General features: G+C 39.4%; 1 protein-coding gene across 9 annotated transcripts in view; it reads right to left on the bottom strand.

Moving 5' to 3' along the window:
• Positions 1 to 307: 307 nt before the first annotated feature.
• PALLD (palladin, cytoskeletal associated protein) overlaps positions 308 to 24,879 on the bottom strand; it is a 229,050-nt gene continuing 204,478 nt past the window's right edge. For 6 of the 9 annotated variants that reach the window (XM_068403430.1, XM_068403435.1, XM_068403434.1 and 3 more), the window contains 10 exons: positions 23,223 to 23,324; positions 22,629 to 22,679; positions 21,056 to 21,277; positions 15,912 to 16,061; positions 11,801 to 11,895; positions 6,590 to 6,722; positions 5,411 to 5,618; positions 4,520 to 4,685; positions 3,485 to 3,618; positions 308 to 2,486 (listed from right to left, as the gene is read on the bottom strand). In XM_068403430.1, coding sequence (XP_068259531.1) covers positions 2,314 to 2,486; positions 3,485 to 3,618; positions 4,520 to 4,685; positions 5,411 to 5,618; positions 6,590 to 6,722; positions 11,801 to 11,895; positions 15,912 to 16,061; positions 21,056 to 21,277; positions 22,629 to 22,679; positions 23,223 to 23,324 — 1,434 coding nt within the window. In that variant the 3' untranslated portion in view covers positions 308 to 2,313. Of the gene's footprint in view, positions 2,487 to 3,320; positions 3,372 to 3,484; positions 3,619 to 4,519; positions 4,686 to 5,410; positions 5,619 to 6,589; positions 6,723 to 11,800; positions 11,896 to 15,911; positions 16,062 to 21,055; positions 21,278 to 22,628; positions 22,680 to 23,222; positions 23,325 to 24,879 lie in introns of all 9 variants that reach the window. The other 3 variants (XM_068403436.1, XM_068403431.1, XM_068403432.1) reach the window with 2 other exon arrangements.

A 24,879-nucleotide genomic window follows, 5' to 3' on the forward strand; every position in this document is an offset into this window, starting at 1 on the left:
AGTAATGGCATATTGTAATTAGTAGACACACAAAATAGACCTGCTTATTTTCTAAGCTATTAAAAGAAAGCATCTTCAGGTACTTTTATTTGGCAAAAGTTTCTCAGAATATGTGGGTCATGTTCCTCTGTTTTGTTCAAACAAGATTCCAGGTCACAAGCAGAATATTCTGATAAATTCTAGTCGGTTTTAGGTGCTGCATATAACCTTCATTTCATCTGGATTCATAACATACATTGAAAATTTCTAAACCTTACACTTGCAGGCTTGTACTGAAACAGTTAATAGTCTTTACCAGAAGGAAAACTTTCTATTCGTGTAATATTTATTGATGTTAAACCCACATTATATCAGCACAACAATCCAAAGTAATGATAATACATTTTTTTTATAAATACAAATAAAAGGTGGCAAAATAATGCTAGTGAAGCTAAACAAAAAAGTAATTAGCATGTCACAGTTGAGAAAAATTTGGCAAATGATATGACACACTTTTTCTAGAATAGAATCAGATTATTCCCAGATGACAGACTGTGACGTTAATCTAGATTAACGATCCCCATAACTGGTCATATCCTGCACCACAAAAGTACTACCTTATGTGCTAAAGTTTATTAGTCACTAAAAAACAAAACAAACTTTGTGTACGTACAAAGCAATACACGTATAGCAGTAATGCAATATATGGTGTACACAATTACAAAATTAAAAAAACACCCTAAGTACAGGACTTCTGAATAACTGAACTGAGATAAAAGATTTCAACACTTTTATTATAAATAATGAAAGATACCGTATATGTGCTTCATATAAGGAATACAGTGTTTTCCTTTCATAGCAAAGGATGCTCGTACCATCAAATGCTCGTTTTTCTTGTCAGGCCTAGTAATGCCTCCCACCTGCCCTCCCTCCCCTTCATCTGACATTCATTTGGTTCTGATTTAAAACTACCTAGTCAGGGCTGACTTAAGTGGGGCTCCAGTTTGATGTGGATTTGCCTTGCATTCTGAAAGCAGCCTTCAGGCTTTTCATCTGCAGCACACAGACTCTACCCACTAGAAGAGCTGTCGTTGGCCTACAGGCAGGAGAAGAAAACAACGAAATCTACCAGAAACACGTGCTAAGTTAAGAAAAAAAAAAAAAGGCGCAGATTTGATGTTGGTTTTGTCCATCTTCATTTTCTACTTCCTCAGGTCTGCAAGCTTATCACCTGTGGTGTATACTTGTCATTTAAATTCATATTGCAGTCTCAACCCATTTGTCACTTACTATACATTTCTAAAATCCTCATACACATCACACAAGCTTTAAACAGCTGGACGTCCCATACACACACTCCCTAGTTTTTGGCTCACCATAGAATTTTGGATTCTTGAATGGGAGTATTACGAGGTTATGGCCTGTCTTCAGGAAGGCAAGAGAGAGTTTCAACCTCTTTTCCTGTCCCCCTCCCACCCTGTGCAGCAACCTACTGCAGTGGTTCCTACTGTCGGCATTTTTTTCCCCATCTAGTTAACAATATTTATAGTCTGGAGTAGGCTGTTATTACATGTCAGCTCTTTTTCTTCATTATCTTGAAGAGGTTAAATCAGTTATGCTTACACTGTCATGGCTGTATGTTTGTAAGTAAGCCTCCTCCTAGATGGCAAAAAGGAAAAATACAAAAGAATTTAAAGTTACGGTGTTGATGTTGTGTTATAGACTTGTCCACACTAACAGCATTTAAGGCAAGATTTGTTTTTTCATTGCAGAATAGAAAGCAGTTTGCAGAGATACAGCATTTGCTTACGTTTCTCTTCCTTGTCCCTTCCTGTTTTATTCTCTCCACATTGCACTTGGTTGTGGCAGCGATCAGAATGCATTGCCGTTTTAGAACTGTTGATAACCATACATTCTGATTTTCTTTGTGATCTAATGGCCTCAAATGAAACCTCTTGCACCATTAAGATTGTGTAGCGTCTACTTACTGCTTATGAAGGCATGTGGTGATACAGTGTTCTCTTCTGAAATAGCTGTCTCTCTGATGTATTTTGGCCTTTATGAAAAGGGTTATTTGTAAGAGCTGAAGCAACTTAGGTATAAGGAACTGGTGAATGTGATTTGTTGTGCAACATGTACATTTCTATTCATTATCTATCTATTCTTCTAATTTGGTATAATGAGTAAGGAATATATGGTTATTGTGTTTGTTGTTTATCTTTTGTACTTGAAGGTGTCTGCCTTTGCATAAAGTGACATAGGAGTATCATTGGTCAAGGCAATGGCTTTCAGTGTTTCTGCTTTGAAAGAAAATGGTGGAAGCGGCAGCTGGATCTACAGATCGTCGCTCTCTACCAAGCCAGATTGCATCGTCAGGTGGACTGGATTTGCTTCAGGCTGGAAAGCTGCTCTGATGTCTAGTCCTTGGTCACACAGTGCAGCGTATCGGCTGGCTGAGGGCCGCACCTTCTTTGGCTTGGTTGTCTGAGGTGGTTGTTGCCACTGAGCTGTGGATTAAAAGGGAAAAAAAAATTTTTGGCCATCTTGAGCTGTGGAAGAAAGTGCACCAGATGCACAAGCAGCCTTTTGTAAAGGAGATAATTTCTGAGCAGCAGAAAACCATTCCATCAAAGGTAAGTTTGTTTCCTTCCTTGATGAGTTTGTTTTTCCTCAGCATCTAGTTTCACCCTCAAACGTGGTAAGTAAAAACAATAGTGTCTGTGTTTGTTACTTTGCCTTTTTGGCATTGCTTTCTACCTTTCCTTCTGTCACTGAGAAGGGTGACAGCAAGGGGTTTGCTTCCGTGCACTAATATTACAGTGACAGGCCTCTTCGAGGGCTGGTTGTTGCATATAAAAGGGAAGCATCTGGTTGCCATTGCTGCCACCCCTTGTATGCTGAAGAATGCTGAGCCAAATCTCCAATTCAGAAGTCCCACTACCACCATCACCCCAGAAACCATCCTTCATCATTCCAATCTCTCCCCTTCCCCCCTCCTGCCCCCCTTAATTCTTGTTATGAGAATACTGGTCACAGATTTGGGTTTAAGAAAACATTCACTATGTAAGGGGCTGCTTTGGAACAAACTGAGTAATTACGCAGAAAGCCATAAAAACATCTACTACACTTCTAGTAGCTGTCACAGGTGTATTACAGACTAAGGTACAAAAGAATACAAAAGGTTAGGGAAGTGCTAGCAGAGCAATAGTAATAATGATCCACAAAAATAATGTAATCATGCCGTTATCTGTTGTTAATTAGCTATATTTAATACTCTAAGCAAAAATGAAGAGCATGCATGCTTGTTTTGCTTTAGGTATCTGAAAGATGGTGAAATGTACTTTGACAGAGCATTTGTTGTCTTGATGTGGATCGTTATTATTGAGGAGAAACTATAAACAAAAGAAAGAGAGACCAATGTAAACCATTCTGTGAGCAAACTGAAACTTATAGAGCTGTTGCTTTTGGGGGGATTAATGTGATCGTTAAAATTGAAGTCACTTACTATAAACATCCAACCTGGCAGTGCAGGACACAATCCCAGCCTCGTTCTTAGCTGAAACGGTGTACCAGCCCGCATCCTCCTTCGTGGCTCCCTGAATAAGCAGGCAAATGTAGCCGTAGTTATCCTGGTGCATGCTAAACAGAAGAAAAGTAGAAAATTACTATTTAAATTGCAAAACAGCATAGGCTGTTTTTAAATGTAAACAGACCCAATCCTAGTTACAGATTAATTATAGTCCCCTTTTAATTAATATGGAACTTCCTCTGAAATTAGCAAGCAGAAAATAAAACCATTGAGTATGGTTGACAATTTGGCAGTTTAATATCCTGTATTGAAAACTAAGAATCAAAAATGCATAAAGTAACTTCTCTTTCACAATTACAGATGAAGACATCTGGAAATCTGATTTAAGTAGCAGGGATGCCAGAACTTACCCAGACGTTTTGGGGAAAGGATAAAAAACATGAGGAACGAGGTCCTGAAATACTGTTAGTTATTTAGAAGGACAGCAATAATTTATTACAGTCTTGTATCAGTAATGAGTTCCTTTTCTTGCAATATATCACGAGTTTGCTCTTAAACATTCCTACACAATGTTATCAAATATTGAAGACAAGTTTATAGAGATCTTAGAATATAAAAAACAGAGTCTTAGTTGCTTAACTACACAGAAGAGTTATGGATCGAGGTTTCTGCTGAAAAGCAGACAGCTTTACTTAGGAGCCTTGGTTTTCACCAGTGAATTTCTGTAAGTCTTAGTTCTAGAAGAGAAAAACTGCTTTTCCACATGCTTAAAGAGCAAAGATAGTTGTTTAAGTCCAAGGCTGGAAAACAGAACTAACGTTTTATTCTGGCTCGGCCACCAGGCTGGCTGCAAGTTTGAGTAAATGTCATAAATGATTACAACAACTAGTTAATATTTATGAGCTGCTGTTCACACAAAGCATTCTTATGACCTTCTAGGTTTTCATTTGTGTTACAGGATAAATCATCTTTGAAATTATACATGGGGAGAGTATTCTAAGTCAGTCTAACCTCACTCGGTCCGTGTTGTATGTGAGCGACTCGTTCTCTTTCTTCCAAAATATCTGAGGCGACGGCTCCCCCGAGATCCGACACTCCAGTCGCACAGGGAATCCCTCAGTCACACCTGTGTTTTGTAGCTTCTCTATAAACACAGGTGCTTTGTGTACTTCCTTAGCTGTGAAAATAAAGATCGCGGTCATGTTGACACTAGTCTATGAAAACGTAGCCTTTCTTTCAGCAACGTGCTAGAAACCAGTAATGAAAAATCTTAGTGGCCGGGAACTTCGGTGTTGTCCTCATTAGTCACAAAGTCCAATTCCTGGCTCATCTGAAGAAAACAGTCACATCAGTATTTCAATAGGGACAAAGTGAGCGCTAACAGAGCTGAGTGGTTTCCCTGCACCTCCCTGAAAGAATTGAAATGTGGAGCACAAAGACTCAATAAGCTGGCTACACAATGCTTGTTAAACTGGGCTCCTTCATACGCCACAAAAGGATGGGCTTTTAATTCTAGAAGGAGCTGCTCTACCAGGAGGCTGGAAAGGCACTAGGCTCATACGCTGTGACACACACAAACCACGCCATGCTGGCTGCCCATTGGTAGGCCTGGGTCTGCACAAATTGCCATTAAAAACCCCCTTCAAGTAAACAGTCTGGCTCGTGGCCCCCACTGTGGCAACAGCCCTCTTTTCTTAACTGTATGCACAGAGGTTACCTGCCAGTCAACTTATGCCACAACGTCTGAATGTATCACCTGTAACTGTACTATCGTTCTGTTACTGCCAGGTTTCCTTTTCTTTCCCCCCAGCCCTCAGCCGTCTCAGTTGATGGCGCTTACATTGTCCTTTTTCATGTTATCCCTGCAGTGCTCAGGGTAGAAGCTTAGCACTAAGATGTTACCTGCGACAACGAGCTCCAGGCTGAATGTATTTTCACCAGCTCGATTGCTGGCAATGCACGTGTAGATTCCAGCATCTCTGGCTGTGACTGGTTCTATGATCAAGGAGTGCACGCCGTTCTCACGCACCAACATTTTGTGAGAACTATCAGGACGAATTGGTCTTCCATTAAGTTGCCAGCTTAAATCTGGAGTCGGTAATCCACTAACCTTAAGTGTAAACAGAATAATGGGAAATGGTCTCAGCCATACGAAACACTGGAGGAGTCCTGACTTGTTACTTCAGAGAAGTTTGGTTTTGTTTGCTACTCCAGGTTTACCACAAGATTTAAAGATCTAATTCTGTCCTGAATTACACATTGACTCAGTTGTATTCATTTACTCACTTTCTGGCCAACTCCCTGAATTCCATGATGTCTTACGGGCGTGACTGAAAAAAGATCAGCGTTCAGATATGCTAGAAGCTAAATAATACATTGCAAAACAAAAGGCAGGGTGACACCTTTTGTCTTTTTTTTTTGTTTGCTCTTCACATGAAATGAGAAGACGCTTCTTTCTAGATTAACTTCTTGTGGAAAACTTACAGACAGAAAGACGTTAGCTGACCAGTTATTGACCTCTTAAGTTCCATTCCACTTAGGTGTAACCTAGTGACAGCACCGCCTGTGCTAGTTAATGCTTGGTCCCTGTGAACAAGTCTGGTGCTTTTGAAAGCCGTGCTGTTTGCTGTGGGTACTGCTTGAAAACAAATAGCTTCTCCCTAATACATCAGCACAAAGTAAACAGAAGTCACCCAAGCCTTAATTAATTCTGTTAGGCAAAGTCATACATCAAGATTATATTGTTTGAAACTTTAATGGGGGATCGAAACTCAAGTAGTAAAAGGACTTAAAATGGAGCAGCACACTGTCTTCATGGAGTGTGCTGCTTCCCTCCACACCCCAGCATACCTGAATTCCAAAAATCAGTTTACTCTGAGCTGTAAGATTTGCCTGAAGCACTTTCATTGGAGGGGAGGCAAACTTTTACTGTCAGCTTGCTCATAAGCAGTGAGATTAATTAACCTATTGACAGTCACTGGAAGTGCCAATAGGTAAAATAACTTTAAAAAGAAACTAACTTGGGTTTTGAGTCAGCTAATGTCATCGAAGGATTGCCGCTATCCTTCGTGTGATACTTGCCTTGCAGTCCATTCTGCACAGTTTTCCTTCTTGAACAGTCAGATCTCCAGGAGCCTGCAGAAAATGAGGCCGGAAGAATCGTTCCTGAATTGGTTCATTTTCATCACCACTGTCCCTTGATCGAGATCGTGGTCTTAAAATAACAGGAGATAAAGGTAAATTATTTTTTTTGCTCTGCTAAACCAGAAGAACCAAAATCACTTACAAGACTGCTTTGAATTTTAAATCACTTCTTTGACCTATACCATAATCACTCTGTATTTACACACATACACTGGTAGCATTTGGCTCAGACTGAGTTAATGACAACACTGTACTTATTAATTGCTTTCATTTAATTCACATGTTGTGGCAAAATATCATCTAGAAAACAATCTTGCTACAGAATAATTGCTTGTGATAATCATTTATTTGTACATGATAGTATTTTTGTTTAGTGTTAGTCTTTAAATCACTAAAATAAAATAAGTCGGTAGGCCTCAGCATAGAGCTTCAGTTCCCCATTTCTAGCGTCCTGTCTATTTAATCCCTTCACTGTTGCTGATTACACCAGGAAGTGCAGGTACTGTTCGTTAGTAACAGTGACCTTTCAGAAAACAGCAGCTAAAAGCTAACTCATCTCCGTGGAGAAGAGACTTCTCATATTCTGACTTGTTTTTCATTTTCTTTCGTTCTGCACTACTGAAGACCGTACAGAAAATTCTGTGGACTGAAGTGCTGTGGATATTTATTCCTCATTTAACAGGTTTTTTTTTTTTGTTTGAGATACTCTTGAACATTTTCAAAGCCACCAAGTTGTGGTGTCAAAACAATGAGAATTTCATTTGTGAGCAATAGGAAGAGAAAATTTGGTCATTAAATTGTTCTCCATAAAAGTAGTATAAAATGTGAAATAAAAAAAAATAAAAAGAAGGAAAAATAACTCCTGTCCCCAGAAACAGTAACAATCACCTTAAGCTTCCACGACATCATTTAATCCATTTTCAGCATTGGCTATTCTTGCCTGTTAATTTAATCTATCCAATATTTTGCTAAGTGGTTCCTTGTTTAACTGGATTTTTTTCCAGGTGAAATTAGCATTATTCCATTTGTGTGATTTAGTAATCAAAGAAACTTGTAATTGAAACAAAATTTTAGATTGGTTTTTGTCCTTGCCTGATCAGCTCCAATGGATTCCATTCTGAAGCCAATGGCTGCCTGCAGTAGCAGCCTGTGGCAGTGAAGAGGAGCTATTCAAATACCCTCCAAGATAAGTTTTATCAATGACACTTTACAGTGAAATTCTCTTTTCTGAATTCCATTTTCCGTTACCTTTTGCTAGCGTTTCTGTTTTGGCCCATGTCTGCAGTACCTGTGCTGCAGCACACGTGGCCATACTGTGTTTTCTACTGCCCAGGGGTGTTCCTTTAGGTTAAAATAATTCATAACAAAAAAATGCTCAATGCCCCCCCAGCAGTTACATTGGGAAAACAAGATGCTGTACTACTGTATGGAAAGTAAACATTCTAGCTGCACACTCTGTCCCACTGGGGTTAAGTTTAATTAGAACTGCTTGAATTTCATTTATTTTGTCCTCTGTTGTTGCCCTTCTCTCTATTATTGCTCAGAATTCTGACCAGTTGTCACTTTTGCTACAGTATTATCTGTCATAAATAGATCATTAAAAAGTCAAAATTGATCTATCACAGGCTTCCCCCAGCCCTAACTAAAGGCAAATGTGTGTGTGGGTGGAACGGGACGAAATGTAGCCCCTACTGCATACTAATGTAGGAATGGATACTGAAATGGGGCACACAGACTGACATCTTTGCACATGCTAAAAGCTTAGGTAATGCCTCAGTCCAGGTCTCAAGCACCTGAGTGGTTTTGCCACTTGAGCACACCTAAAGCTACTGCAGTAGCTCCTGCCTTACAGCTCATAAGCAACACGAAGCTCTAGCTGGTGAGTTCCAAAGCATTGCAGACATACACGCCTCACATGCATGCAGCTGTGATAGGAGATGGATGGTAATAAAGAAAACCTGTACTCATTTCTTTTGGTAATTAGTTCTGCAAGACCAACTGGAAATAATGGTATCTAGTCAAGTGAGGGCTGCACAGTGCAAGCAACTTGTGCAAAATCTGCCTTCACAGTATGTACGTGCATCCTGTTTAGATGCATAAAAAGGCAGCACTGGTCAAAACGGGGGCAGGCGGAATTTACACCAAGTGAAATGGAAAACAAAAAGGTTAGAAGTTTGTGACCAAAGGTGTTTTTTTTTTTCTGATAGGATGTTCTTGAATTGTGAACCCTAAGTTTTCAAATTACACATTTGAAAGGAAACCTAAATCAGCGTGCTGTTTAGTTCAGAGTCAGAAATAAATAATTCATTTCTTTTTACCTCTTTGTAAATTTACCTCTAAAATTGCAGACTACTTTTAAGCCTTTACCTTGAGAGGTGAAACTAGGGTTATTTTGCTTCTAAAACATTTTGGGGTTTTAAAGAAATGATGAAATGAGTAGAGGCAAGCAGTTCAGATGTCTAGGAATGACAAATTGCAATAGCCTGGAATACCCTTGGATTAGTTGTGAGTTCTTTAGAGTTGTGCTGTGGGCATCAAGTAGCAAAGATTAGTTTCAGCAATACTGACATCATGTACTGAAGGTGTCCGGGGAGACTCCATGGGTTGGTGTGGGACAGTGCAGTAGGACAGTGCACTTCCAGCGAGCAAGAAGCTGGGGAAGACTTTATGACTGACCATATGATAATGATCACTAATTTAGGATAAAGGAGATTAAGTAAATTCAAATTAGTCCTCTACCTGAGAGCAGGGGCAGTAGGAATATTTCTTTTTAAAATCTTCCTTAAATCTCATGCATTTTAAGATGATTTATGTGGGGCTCTGGCTGCAGTGCACCACAAGACAGCTCAGATGCTACAGTGTTGAGCACCATGTCGTCTGAGGGAGCGAGCCCAAGCTTTGTGCACATCAGACAGTTCAAAAGTTTCTCCCCCTCACAAAGTAATGCTAAGAAGGTAATGCTTGCAAGCTAAGCAAGTTTCAGAAAAATACATTAAAAATGAAATAACAACTACAAAGAGTGTTTTAAAATGTCTGTGACGTAGTGAAGATGACAAAAACCAGAGTTCTGCCAGAACACATTCTGTAAGAGATTAAAAATACTTCAGGAAAAAAAACCTGTCAACAGTGTAACAAGTCATAAAGTTCATTGAGCTAATAGTTACACTTGTTAAAAAGAAAAATGTTTTGTTGCTCTCAAGCAGAAAAGCTTGTAGAAATAATGCTGTAATGCCACGGGAGTATGACTTATCAAAAGTATATGGTGATACATGTGACAAACATTACAGTGTAGGGAGGGAGCACAATATTGTGGCATGTCACATTAGAAAAGCTGACGGTGGGAGTGTGTCTTAGGAAGGTTTGACATGCTCAAATTTCATCAGTCTCGGAGAGAACTGGAGGATGGGAGTAGCGGAAGATGTCACTGAACAGAGATAGTGTTGTGCCGAATGCTTAGCAGGAACACCCCTTCCGTAAGTGAGCATCCAGGAATGAGCCCTTCGCGGATGGTAATTTTACAGGAAATAAGGATCCTAAATAATTGCCCTAATTTTAATTAAACTGCTATATGGAAATCTCTTATTTATAATTCATTACTCTACCGGACACCCCGCGAAAGCAAGGGTGGCTGCCTGAGTGCTTGTCTCAAACAGAAAATAAAATACCAGCCATAAGCAGCCTCGGACGTCGATTGCATTTGGAGAGAGTGAAAAAAGAGCCTCCCCCATTATTACCCAAGGTTCTGCGAGAGAGAGACCCACATTTTATCCTTCAGAAAGATGCAGAGGTGGCAGCTGCTCACTGCTCCCTTGCCCGTACCTATCTTCTTGTCTTCCGTCCCTGTTTTTAAAGATGTTTCCCCTTTCTCGCCCTGTGTGCACTCACTAATTCAGCTGAAACCTGACTCTCCAGGGCAGCTTTTCCCTTCAGGGATTAACAGAGACTTTTCATTTTTACCCGTTACTTGCAGGTGTCAAGCACCTTATTTCCTGTACACCAAACGGACCCAGCTTTTTTGGGCCGTTCTCACGCTGCAGCGATAGCAGGATATTCTCCTCCCTGAGCAGCCTGAGCTTTGGGTTTACCAGGGCGAAACGCAAAGCTTTAGAGGTGGAGTTGGCGGGGTGCCTCCATGACAGACACTGGGAAATGCTTTCAGGGCTGCGGGAAGCCCAGTTTGTTCCATGCAGGAATAAGACTGAGATCTTTTAAACAGCCAACCTCACTTCCCGATACTTGCTAGTTATCAGAGGGGGGAAGAGAGACTGTTTTGCTTGCAGCAGTTCTACAGTACGTACTAATTGTTACAGGAATCATTTCTTTATTGCACACTGACAATGTAATTACAGCTATTCTGTACGTTACAATTGGACAATATGGAGATTCTGTGACCATTGTGACCGTTAAACATATGCCTCACCACAGCAGGAACCGGAACCGGAGCCCTCGTCCTCCCTTGAAAGCCGTTCTGTTTGAGTAACCAAAAGGGATTTTTCTGTATTGTCTAAGCTGTGCTAGATGATAGCCTCATAAGTGCTTTCGGTAATGAAAAGAAAGTATTTGAAGGGAAAATTACCTTATATGGTCCAAAACCATAAACCAAAGCTTCATATGTGAATAATTGTAAACTCACCAAAGATAAGTTTAATACTTTATTTCTGACTCATAATTCCTTATAAGAACCTGAACTGAAATCACTGAAATCCTAAAATATTTCTAGTGTAAATCTAATAAACTCCTTTGGCATGCACTTATTTCTGCTGTTTCTTTAAATGAATACTTGTTAAAAAAGCTGCAGAAAATACAGGTTCCTGGTAGAATCCTAGTCAGGTGAGAGGTTTTAAAAAAACTTAAGTGACAAGGTCCTTCCCAACAGCTGATAGGGTAATTTGAGGTAAGGAGTAGTTAGTGAACATCACAAAGAAAGGAGGAGGAGACAGGCAAAATGAAAGATATGTAAAAGTAATGTCATTTCAGAGGTTGCTTATACTCTGAGTATGCAAGCTTTGCAGGAATTTTTAGACAGCAGAGGTCACATTTCTTCCTGAATGCCATACTTTTAACTTACCTTCTTTCTTCACATTCTTTATGTTACCATAATAATTTTGCATATTATTAAAAGAAAAAAAAAGAACAAGCATCAAGTACCTTCTTATATGAGGCTGACCAGAAGGTGACCAAGGACTGCGGCCTCTTTGATTTACAGCTTGAACCATCAGCCTGCCCGTGCAGCTTACTCTGCCCTGTTACGGTGATGGAGAGGAGGAACGTTAAAAGACTGAAAGCATGTAATATTAATAAATTGTCAGCCTGATCTCTTTTTTGCCCACCTGTTACAGAGTCTGTAACACGATCGCTTCTTTTACTAAGTCACTGAAAAACATTTGTCAAGATAGATACCTTCTGATACTGAAGTATTCTATCAGCTTCCGCTCTAACATAGAACAGAGTGGAATAACTGTGACTATAACACAGTCACGGTTAAAATGTTCTGCCTGGAAGTTTTTCGTTTAAAAAAGATTTATTTGATGTGGGTGGGAGGTTCCTCTGTGTATGGCAAGTGGACAGAAAGACGACTACTTGAGATCTCATAAATGGCACTTGGTAAGTGTTGGCGGTTAACAACAGAGCTGCTGCCTCCACAGTGGATTGATCCACTTGATCTGGTGGGGCCACAGCTCAAAAAAACCCCGATGAATGTAAAAGCCAAAAGAATTGTACAGGTACTTAAGGGTCCGCTCTGAAAAGTGAGCCTGGTTTGGGGTAGGAATTGCACCAAAGCACACAACTGCACCGCTGTTGTTCATTCTGGGGTTATTTTCAGGGAATGCACCACTGGTAACAAATTTGGGCTGGGGCTGCCTGCAGCCAGAACTGCTGACATCAGGGCTCTGTAGAATTCACTGTGTAAAGGGTAAAAGCATCTGATGGTATTAATAGACAGACACAATACATACAAATATAAAAGCTATGTATAAAAATAACACTGTAGTAAAATTTTATATACTTTTATATAACAATGTAATAATTTTAATAACTTCTGAAAAATTATAGTTTTAAATAGCTCTTTGATAAATGTATAGAAGATTTACATCTGTCTCTGCCCCCCCAGACTGGTAGCAGCAAGGCAACATCCACATGAGCTTGGCAGTGTATTTCAGTTCTAAGCTGTGAGCTCCACACTCAAGTCTGTCAGCATAAAAGTGACAAATATTTTTGTCACAGTAATTTGGGGGTTGCAAATGGCTGTTCATTAACAACTGGCCAAAGCCCATCAAAAAAACAATTTCACAAAGGTCACAAGCAGCCTTCAAATGGCAATGACCTCTGCATTACTGCGGGACTGTAAGAAACGAAGTCTCCGTGTCCCGCTTTTATTCCCATGACCCATTTCGTCCACAAGAAACATACTTGTGTTAAAATAGCCATTGTGCTTGACCTGCTGCAATTTCTTAAGCAAAAGCTTTTTTTTTGTGTGTGTATGTGTTACAAGACCATTAAAGACATCTGGAACAAATACATTTCTATTTTAGGCACCACTGCATATTAATCTTTTTCTGGCAGGTGATGAATTCACACATTTTGGGATAATTTCTGCGTATCTCAATACGTGAAGGCATCACAAATGGAAACACAAAGGACAGTAAGGAATTTGGATAGGGAAGAACAAGCAGGAAGCCAAAGATTTGGAAAAGTCATGGGACGAAAGGGAAGGAAGCGATGAGTGGGAAGTAATTCATGAGAAGATGGGCTAGAAAAGACGGGAAATCCAGACTGAAGACTGTGCGTGCAGAGTGCAAGGAAGTGGAGAGAATGGGATAAAAGGAAAGAAGGTGAAAATAAGGACTTGACTCGAGCCCGTAGAGCTCATGGAACGAGATCAGTTACGGGACGTAACCAGTAACTGAAGGCCTAAAACAGGCGAGGTTTTGTGTTTGTCTAGGCCTGGGGTCAGTTTGCTCTGGATTAAGTTATATGGCAAATTTTACTGCAAACCCCAGAGGTGTGTTAGAACCTTAATTCCAGATCGCTGCGCTTTACATCGCAGGCAATGGTGCCTGACGTAATAACTACCATGGACGATTTCCAAGGTGTGTCAACAAGTCATTTTACACACATAAATCCTGTAATATTAGTCCAGACCATGAGGTGGCATAAACTGGCAGAGCTTTAAGGAACTGAATCCTTTGCGTTAATAAAATCAATCTCTATCAGCTAAGAATATGCCTTTTTGCTTTGTAGTTTGATGGTTCCAATAGCAATGACCAAATCACAGCAATAGCCGAGGAAATATCTACTGGGCCATCAGAATCCTGATGTAGGCTCCCTTATATTTACGTATTTTGCTTTCCTTCAGGAAAGGTTGCCAAATTTGACTAAGTTTGTGATAGCTTTGAGATGTGGATAACTTTCCATTAGAATTGAGGATGCTGTGCCAAAACTATTTCCACTCAGGATGACTTAGAAGAATTGGAATCCAGATCTTTGAGTGTGAAAGGCTAGTACATTAACTCAGCCCTTCTTTGCCTCCATTGTACTGTTAAATGCATAGTAAAAGCGAGCAAATAGTAGAAGAGATAAGTGTGTTTGCTTGGGAACTACACTGTAAAGAAAAAATAGAACGGGCTCAGTGAAACAGCCAGATGTTTTGTTTAGGGGAGCCAGAGGAGGATGCTTCTGGTTCTTCTCCAAAGAGGGGAAAAAAGCACAGACACAGAGTTTTAGCATTTAACAAAACTGCTTTTTCAAACCCCAGACTAGGAACAATACAAAACCAGCTCATTTTAGTACACCTAAAAACCCACTAACCAACTAGTGTCATCAATGACCAGAACTGATAACCTAGGTCACTCTTGTGTCATTGAATGAGCATTATCCAGGATAACACATGCTACAAAGTAGGCCCTAAATATTCAGGGACAGGGTACAGTGCCCAGACACAAAGGCTTTGAATCACACAGTAACATTACATCGGGAAACTCTGTACATGCTCTAACACAACACTTACAGAAAGGTGAATTGGACTTGCTTCCTACCTTGAGCATGGAGGTATTTATTTATCATTTTTAAACCTGCTGTGAATTTCCACAATTTAAATGGTACCAAGTGTTATAACGCAATGGTCATCTCTGTGTAAAAGCTCCCAGCTTGAAGAATTCCCTTGGCCTTATGCTATTCATTTATTTCTGTTACTTGTATATGTAGAAATAATGTTTAAACTACCTAGATTTAATCACTGCAGTTTGTAGAACCTAGCCTAAAGCTGCTCTGTGTGCCGTCTGTGTGCGCAATCCCATACGCTCACAAGCACGCCGCAGTGTGAGCAGGACTGACAGCTAAAGAGCAAGGCAAAAACGGCAGTGTCATGCTAAGTAACCTAGCAACGGCCATAACAGAGCACAACACGCCTGTTTAGATTAAACTCTGTCTCAGTGATACACTTTGTTATTTTACAGTGTAATTCTACTTGCAGGCTTGGTCTTGGCAAGATATTTGATGCTATGGAAGAAAATAATTCGTTACATCCCTGAAGTTATGTTACTGCCTTGGTTTCTCATGTGCAAATCTTTCCCCTCAATTTGCTGTGCTGTAGGAAAAGGTAATTGAAAGTTATTTCAATAGGACGCGTGAACTGTAAGTTTAGCTGCGTCCAGCGCACTAGTGGGTGTCTGTTGTGTACCTCAGCTCTTGTAGTGGGTCTGCGAAGAACAAATAACGTTACAGAAACAGTAACACAGGAGACCTCCCCTGCTACATAATAAGTGCTAGAATTTTTTGCCTTACAGAGCTGCAATCACTGCCTAATGTAAACATGCTGAGGTGTGATATACTCCCACTCATTTCAAAAAGTTGGCCTCAGTCAGTGAGTAGTGTCAACAGAAGAAAAATGAAATCACTGGACTGGGTTACTTCTGCTGGTGAATTGGATCCCCCCCCCCTTTATAGTATGTTTGCTATCCATGCTCAGTTAGGATACGGAGATGTTATCAGCTGAAACAAATGGTGGAACACTGATAAAAAAAACAACACCCCTCCCCTCTGAAACCTCAAACCGTAGGAAAAAACCTGCTGTTGAGTTGCTAATCTCTTGGAGATAGAAAGGTCCCACCCTACTGATGCAAGATGAAAACAGAAATCTAACTTACATACTTTATGGTGACTTCATCATTTAATTAAATCATGCATACATAAGATGAGATAGTTTTCTGAAGATTTATGTCCAGAAGCATGTTTGCTCCAGAGCCAAACCTTCATTTACCTGTGGGTTAGCAGCCATAATGGTGTAATTCCCATCATCATCCAGGGTGGAGGCTGCAGTATGCAGCGAACAAGTTCCATCAGGTTCTCTTTGAATTCGGTAGTGATCACTTCGTTTAGAAATTTGCTTCCCATCTTTAAACCAATAAATCTGCAGGAAAAAACAAGGCACAGCTGATAAGAAGTGGGTGCTCGTTGTCATCATTTCTCAATTAATAGTGCTAATGAACCTTAACTGCTGAAAACCTCTCTGGTAGCACTAAAAGAAAACCAGTTTGATCAACTAATAAAAGTGCAGAACCACAATCCATGAACCACTTTCACTAAAAGACAAGTTACAGATTAGCAATTGCTCAAAGAGGAAAGATGGCAGCGTGAACATTTACCAAAGAAATTTACAGGTGCATAAGGGCTGTACCCATCCTAAGGCCAGAACAGCTGCTGAATGTCTCAATAACTGAAAATAAATGTCATTGCAATGAAAAGTTCTATTTCAGAGAAGATTACTAATTTTGAATTTTTATTTCACTTAAATCTGAAGAAGCTGAAGAAAGTGCCCTATTTTTCTCTCTTCAGAAAATAAAAACATGAAACAAGGTAATTATAGGAATTATAGGAATAATTAGTTCAATGAATAATGAATAGAAGTAATGATCTCAGTATTGAAACACCAGTTTCATCTCATATCCATTACGCTGACTAGACTGTACCAAAAGCCAGAAGGGGATTCAGCCTCTCCTGCTGGCAATGAGCAGCTCAGTACGCGAACGGGCCAGCTCAGTACAATCGCGTGATTGAAACTAGCAGTGTCACCCCGATGTGACAGACATCGACAGAAGTGGGCAGCTTTACAAAGTATCAGGAAATACTTCAAAGCAAGTCAGCAAATAGATATAGCCTTTAATAATTGTACGCCAACACCAGTATAGTTCCAAGTCGTACAGAACAGTTACATTATCTGTCAAACAGAGGTCTTTTCCATTACTTTTGATACATAATTTTATTCTCTGGCTGACCCAAGATCTCCTTTCAGTGAGCCAAAAAAAATGATGTGTGCAGAATAATATCTTATAGTAATCCATAAATTACACAAAAACATGTATGTGTTTTTAATGCCTTAAACTTGAAGTGAAAAAAAAATCAAATATTTTGAGCTAGCTTTGGGATTTTTTTGCTATATTTTAAAAATAATATAAAAGCCCAAACTGAAATCTGCTGGAATCAAAAGAAAAACGTGGCGTATGCATGAAAACACACAGAGGAATATGTGAAAAATTTTATACTGGGAGGGCTGTAGTCAGCTCCCCAAGCCAATATTTGAGTAGAACATTATTTACGTGTCATTTCTGAAGTGTGTATTACTCCATAAGGTCAGTGGTGTTCAGCGTTTCTTAAGTCACTTGTGCAGATACCTACACAATTTTTACGAGGTTAACTCGTACAAAGTAGAACAAATGTGTTTGTCCTGGTCGCATGTCTGCTGGGACTATTTAGCGTGAGGAAAACACACACATTTTCCTCAGTCTAATTCTTGAAGTGGGAATTTAGGTCTTACAGTGAGGAAAGGTTGCCGGCTTTCCAGTAAAAATGAAGTGACAAAGCAAAGCACAATTCCTGATAGAGTTTAATATGCCCAGTTCTTCATACATGCCAACATTTCAAAGCTCTAAATTCATTCACCTGGGGGGACAAGTTAAGGATGTACTTTTAAATTTCACAAAAAGACAATGGAGAATGTTTTGGAGGGAATGAGTGGAAATTTCCCTTAAAAATTAATTACCAGGTATGGTTTTTATATTAACAAGCACTATGTGTAACTAAAAATGATTTCATTTCCTCAATAGCTGGTTATACTTGTTTCCCGTTTAGTCTGTCAGCAGCCTTGCGGAGACTCTGTGGTGCTAACAAAGGATTTAGTCATGTCTTCTCATCTGCTGACAGAGCACTTAACTGGAGATGCAAAAGATATTTGATCACTTATATACACATGCTAATGGATGCTGGTAACAACATAGCTGCAAAAATGAGTTTTAACTTGCATGCTTTACATGTGTCATAATGTTGCTTGGAAATCTACTGCATTAAGTAGTAATTATTTAATAACAACACACTTATCAGAAACATCAGGAGACATGCCAGGAATTATTACATGGAAATACATGCAAATATTAACTGAAGCAGCTATCCAAACATCATGCATATGTTGTCCAGTACTTACTTCCACTAAGTTTAAAAGCATTAGCATCACTGGGTTTTACTTATGGAGTAGTAAATTCTTAATATTACCTTTATCTGACGTGGAGTTAATAAGTAAAACACTACCACTGCTGGAGACAATGGCCCTTGCAGTGGAGTATTTTCTCTCTACGATACCTTTTAATAAAAGTACCATTAAACTACGTAAGCACTGAACACTGCATCTGGGTTGCTTTTATTTGCACCAGATTTTCAGAAACCAATGTGTAGTGACTAGAAATACAATGGAATACACAGTACCAAAGGGTTTTTTGATCTTGGGCAGCACAGGCATTTTTAGCCACTAAGAATTATATTCAGCCATGTGAAGAGCGAGCAGTATGAGCTTTATGCAACATTCAGGCTCAATTAACCTTTTGTACGGCACTGTCCTAATTCTGAAGAGAAACATCCCTTAAAAAGAAGTATTCCACAATCCCTCCTGTATCACCACAGGTCCTCATTTTAATGAGAAGATAGTTTTACATTACACTGAAGGTTGTAACAAATGTAGACTCAGATTTAAAAAGTCATATTTATGAAGACAGAATTTGCACATCAGTATTCAATTTACATGGCATGTTCAGGGGAAAAAATAATCAAGCCAATAACCCTGCTTAGAAAAATCCCTTGTAATGAATGCCAGATTTTAGAAACACTACAGTCCTTCCCAAAGCCATTCCTTGGCAGAGCTGACAGAATACTTAGAAGGGAGGAGCTTCAACTTAGTAAATTATTTCCAGCTTTTCATTTGCCAAAGTAAAGAATTTATTCAGGGGCAACACTTCCAGCTTTAACAAATGACAGCAGAAGGGCAGCCCTCAGCCATCGAGCATTTCAAAATTGCTATCTTGGCATGCTCCAGCAGATGAGGGGAAGATACAGCCTTTGACATTTGCAAAGCCCAGCTAACAAGTCGCCGTCCGACAGGACTGAAATTGGTTCCATCCCAAGCAACTTAACAAATCACACAAAGCCTCTGTAAGTGAATGGAATAAAGGGTCATCATCCCAGGTGCAAAAACAAATCAGTTCTGAATGTGCATGCTTTGACACTGCAGAAAAACAGAACATTGTATCTGAAACAGAGTGCATTCACATCAGATACTCCTTTATAATGCAGTGCTTTAGGGGAAGTACTAACAGTGTGGTTTCTTGGCTGTGCAATCCCTAATGCCAAAACAAGGAGAGTGAGGGAGACATCCTCTTTCATCTGTCTTAAATCAGATTAAGATGACTGTGAAACTACACCTTAATTGAAAACTGAAAATTAAGGAATGGCTAAGTTGACTAAGGCTGACTCATAATAGGTGATCCAGCAATTTAGTCATAATCCTCAGGCAAAAAGAGCATACCTCCAGCACACTGCACCTCTAAAACCAATGAACCCATTTGTCTTCCACCCTTATTCAGCACAACAGACTCTTCTGTATGGTCATCTCAAAAGTAATGCTGGACATCAAAGGTTTGGTTTCAGTCAGACTAGGCTAATCTTCTCAGTGTGTGTCTTCAGTTTGAAGCAGGAGTGGGTTTTCTGATACAAGTATACAGATCAGCCCCACTTACTTTGCAGTGGTTCACATTGTGTTGTGGTCGTTGAGCACAGAACTGGATTCCTTTCAGATGAAACTAAGCCAGAAAATGTGCTCCAAGAACACATCTAATGTGCTGCATCTGCTTTACTCTGTGGGACAAGATTAGAGCTAGTGTGAAGTAAAACCTCCTGAAATGCATGCAGGGATGGATATCCCATTCTACAGATTTTCTTATTCTCATCTGCACTACTTGTTAATGTAGATGCAGCCCTAGTTCTCTGTTCTTTCCCTGCTACCTGACAAAATCCCTTTTTCTTTCTACGGTTTGTGCAGCATCATACACGTTTATCATTGGACATGTGAAGTCGTTTGCATTTATTTCCATTCAAAATCCTAAATACCTGTAAAACTTACACTAGAGGAGAGATTTGGATGTGGCTGCTGCTGTGAAGATCTTAGATAAGAGATAAGGCATCTTTGATCTTGTCTAAGAAGAAAAGAGCCCCTATCCACAAGAGGTCACTGTAAGAGCTGCAAGGACCTTGTGGGGAAAATACTGGCTTTGGCAGGAAAGTTGAAGCAGCTACTGCTGCTTGCCTGCTGCATAGTGAGTCAGTTGATTGCCAAGCGATTTTTGAAATGGTTAAACACAACCTACCAAAGGAAGGCATTCTTCCAGACTACTGACATCATGCAACTGGTACTTTTACATTTGCTAAAAGGAAATGCTTCCCAAGCCCAACCCTCCTTCAGAAGCTCATCATTAAAACCTCACCATCATGTCTCATCTTGCTGTTGGAATATATGGGAGCTTATGGTATTTTATTATGCCTTCCTCTAACTTTCAATAAAATTAGGCTTGTTAGAGTGTGCTGATACAAACTCTGCAATGCTGAAGAATGCAGAGATACCATGCTGGGTCCTGAACCAGAAGCAACGTATTTTTGCATTAGGATGTTGCTGTGCCTGAGCTGATTACCCATGTTAACCTGATAAGGTTGCTTTTGGGACTACTGTGCCAGCTCACATGGGGTTTCCTAGCATTGCACTGCATTCTGTGGTACAGATGTACCCTGAAGGTAACTCTAAAAATGACGGCAGTATTACTTCTAGGTAAAATAATTGAGATGAAGTCTCAGGAGGAAGTAACTAAGAGCCGAGGCCTCCTAGTAGGATTTTTGCCTAGTATAAATCTAAATAATTACAGTGATGTCAAAAGAGATTTGACACTTTATACCATCTAGGAGTCTGTCTTGTCATGAGAGAATGTCTGCTGATCCTGTAAGATAGAGCCCATAGGGTCCAAGGGCTCACTGTAAGGTACCAATATAGAACTCTTCAGAGCATTTCTAGAAACATTTACCCTCTTTTCTTACCTTTGGCTTTGGATTTCCCGCCACTTTGCATGTAAATGTGACTGGCATTCCCTCAAAGATTTTGTAATGCTTCAGCTTTATCTCAAAATACGGTGACATACTGTTATCAATAGGTTCATCTCCATGTTGCGCCTCATCATCTGTTTCTTCCACAGGAGATCTCTCCAGCCTGTATTCAATTTCACTGATCAATCTTTGCTCAAAGCTGGAGACTTTATATTCCTGTCAAACAAGAAAGGTATGTATTAGTGTCCAGCTTCAACACATTGCTCAGCAAGATATATTCCTAATTTTTTTTTTATTCTACTGATCTTTGACAATCCATTAAGGTTTTACATATAAAAGGAAACTGTATCTTGTTGAAGAAAAACACTATAATCCATGCCTCCAATAACTTCCCTATGAAAAAACGAAGACGTCTGGTATGAGGCAAAAATTGTATTTCATGTTATCTTAAGGTCTAATTTATAAGGGGAAGGAAAGTTATTGGTTGCTTTCTTTCAATTTTTTAAAAAAGCCTCTAAGAATAAAAGTATTCTGAAGCAGTTCGTAAAGACAAAAGAAACACACTAATATTTCCTTGAGGGTACAGGCAGATTTAGGGTGAGTTTTTTTTCCAGATGGCCAGAAGACCATATGGTTCACATCTGCTATTTGCATAGAACTGTACCGGAGGCTGCACCAGAAGGCTAAAATGATTTTATTTGTTTTGCCTGTAAAAATGAGGGAAAAAAAAATTCAAGATATAGAAAGAAGAGTGGAAAGTTTCATCTAGTGTAAAACACTACTGCTTGTTTAAATTTGCTATTCAGATACTGGGAAATGTTGCTGTGGCATACAGTTATGTTCTTTCTTGACCTGATCACTCTTATCTACTTTGCAGTACAAAAGTACCTCTTTGAATCTTAGTGACAACAAAGAAAATGCCAGAATGTAAGAAAGCTCAGAAGCAGAATTAGCTAATGTTCTTCTCAGTTAGCCGAAATCCAGGCACTCTTTCAAATTACCTTTGGCAATTGTCTCTGACCCTTATTTTATTAAGACAGAACACGTCTCATATGAAGCCTCCTTTCGCATGCCCATCCTCTACCATTGACTCTGGTCTAGCAATGACATGTAGTCTTTCTACTGACTGATCACAGAACTAATCATAACCCTCAATAACGGTAAAAAGTGGAAAAAGAGAGAAATACCTTTGTAAACTGCAGACATTTTTTAAATTTCTTTGTTCCCTGAAAGTTTATCATAAAAGTAAATCATGAAGTACATGTGGTGTATATAAAAAGCAGCTGATTTGGATGCAAGGCAGTTAGTATCAGTCCATGTTAACATTACAGCAGAAAGATACTGGAGCACACCATTACTGCGGTTAAGCTGCCTGCACTCAAACAACTAGGCTTATTATAGAACAAATTTAATGCCTTGAAGGGAGCCCAGCCCAAATCTCCCCAGTTATTAATGCTAGGTGACCTCTTGTTATTAACCAAGAACAGTAGAAGGGAAAGGGCAAAGATGGCAAAGAAAAAATATCAACGGATAAAAAAGCAAGACAGAAAAAGCTGAAAACATTAACCTTTTGAATATCCACAGGACTCACTAGAGAAGCACCAACAGAGCGAGCTTCCTGCAAGGGCAGAAAAAAAAGATCAAGAAGCAGAAAGAAGACCAAGAGGAATCCATGACAGTTTCTCAGAGTTTTTATCAGGAGAATGTACTTTATGTGGTAACATAAGCAAACGAATACTACACATTACCGAATAGCAACTCTGGCATCTGAACAATGGAGAACGTGTACCCCGCCTTTTAAGCACTTTCTGTTGTGTTTTTGGTCCACATCAAAAAAGTGCAGATTACACACATAAAGAGAAGATGGTTTCAAGGTAGTAGATGTATTTTTGCCTTGAGAGAATTAAAGGTCAGGACAGAACAGGATAAATGGAAGAGTTTAAAGCAGAGAGCAGACATTTGAGAACTCCCAACCTTATTCAGTACGGAAAAAATGAGCAATAGGCATGTGAGCCTCCAGTTTACTTCACTGATATATAACATATGACTTCTGTAATCAAAACTGTCCTATCTTGTGTGTATTTATTGTCTTATGTAGGACTTTAAGAAAAATTGAAAGAATTTTTTTATTTTCCTATGAAATTGTAGAGTTGTGTGGCACCTGTATAGCAGGCTCCTCTTCTGGTTCCTGTATATTGAAGACAGTTGCAGCGCTGTCTGCTCCCAGCAATCGACGAGCCATTTTCTCCTCGTACGTTAATCTCTGAATAAAAAAATAAAGGGGTGGGTTAAGAAGGAGGGAAAAGAAGAAAGAAAATTTCTTATTTCTCCTTAAAAACTATGAAGCAGTTATACAGTAAGCAATGCTTTAAGTAATGTTAATAAAATAGAGCAGCAATATGTTTCTAACAGAAATTTTCTACCGCAGTTTGTAATGCATTTTTTTTGCATTACAAGTGGCTCTTCTGGCTTAAGCAACCCTTGCCCTGACTCTGCCATTTGTTTCCATCCTCTTGCCAGGAACTTGGGCAGGAATGAGCAATAGGAACTGCTTAAATCAGCATGGCCATCAAAAAAGTGCGTGTCAAATCATCCCAAATCTTACTTCTAGTCGTTCCGCTTGATTTTTACATTAGAACCACATGGCAGAAAACTCTGCCAAAAATGCTAAGGAGATACTACTCTACTAGATTATTTTGTCAAAAATATGACAGCTTTATAGAAAAATATATTCTTTAAGGTTTTTTATTTCTATTTCTTCTTACTCTTTAGGAAATTAAGGAGACAGCTTATAAAAGACAATTTACACTCAGAAGGTAAAGCAAGTTAAAAGAAAACCTTAAGCGTACAATTCAATTATTATTTTTCCTTCTACGTTCAGTAACACATTTCAGGCACTTAGACACTTTCTTACAAATCAACATCGCAAAAAAATGCCAGTGAATGAAAGGCAAACTCATTACATGGTGAAATGCCTCATTTAAACAGAAAAATGAAAGAGGAATGGAAATTGTAAAACATTACATCTACTTAATGCTTCCATTTTTAAAAAAGCTCATTTAAATTAATTTTTAAAAGATGTCATATTGTAGCTAAACCAGCAGGCTGAGACTCATGAAAACTAGGTACCAATCTTGGCTTGGTTACAAATGTCTAAGCAGGTCATGAACTTTTCTTCACTTCAGTTTCTTCTGTGATCACTCCAAGTGCCCACAGCCATGATTACACAAACAGAATCACCCAAGACAGGAATCTGCAAGGCAAAAGCCTCAAGGCAAGCACAAAACCAGAGTTTACTTGGTTCAAGCTCCCACATCATCTGATCACAGTTTTGGGTTTTGGTTTTTTTTTCCCCTTCTTGGGCCATGTGGGCTTTCTCAGGACATTCCATTCATTTGTCCAAGCCAAACATCGCTCTCACTTTCCAAAATAGGCATTGACAGTCATGCTCAGCCCACCTCCTTTGAAAAAACAGGAACTTGTACACTATGAGTGTGATTCAGCTTAACTTTACAGAAAACTTCCAAACCCTGTGTAGTCAACGGAGTAAGGTAAGTACAGCAGCACTAGTCACTCTGAACATTTTCCCCACTTCACTCCATTGACCTTATTAAGAACCAGAATCGGACAGCTGTGGAGTGGATAGTCTGACTTTAACTACAACACCATAGTCCACATCTCAGACACAGTAGCAAACATAGCAAACTTCTGAGCATGGTTCTGAGAAACCTAGAACATACTACCTTTCAGTGACACAAAGGTATCCCAAGGCATTCAGATGTTTTTGAAAAGATCTCATTGACAAAACAGGGGTGACA

This window comes from Nyctibius grandis, chromosome 6 (genome assembly GCF_013368605.1).
Source record: "Nyctibius grandis isolate bNycGra1 chromosome 6, bNycGra1.pri, whole genome shotgun sequence".
Taxonomy (NCBI): domain Eukaryota; kingdom Metazoa; phylum Chordata; class Aves; order Nyctibiiformes; family Nyctibiidae; genus Nyctibius; species Nyctibius grandis.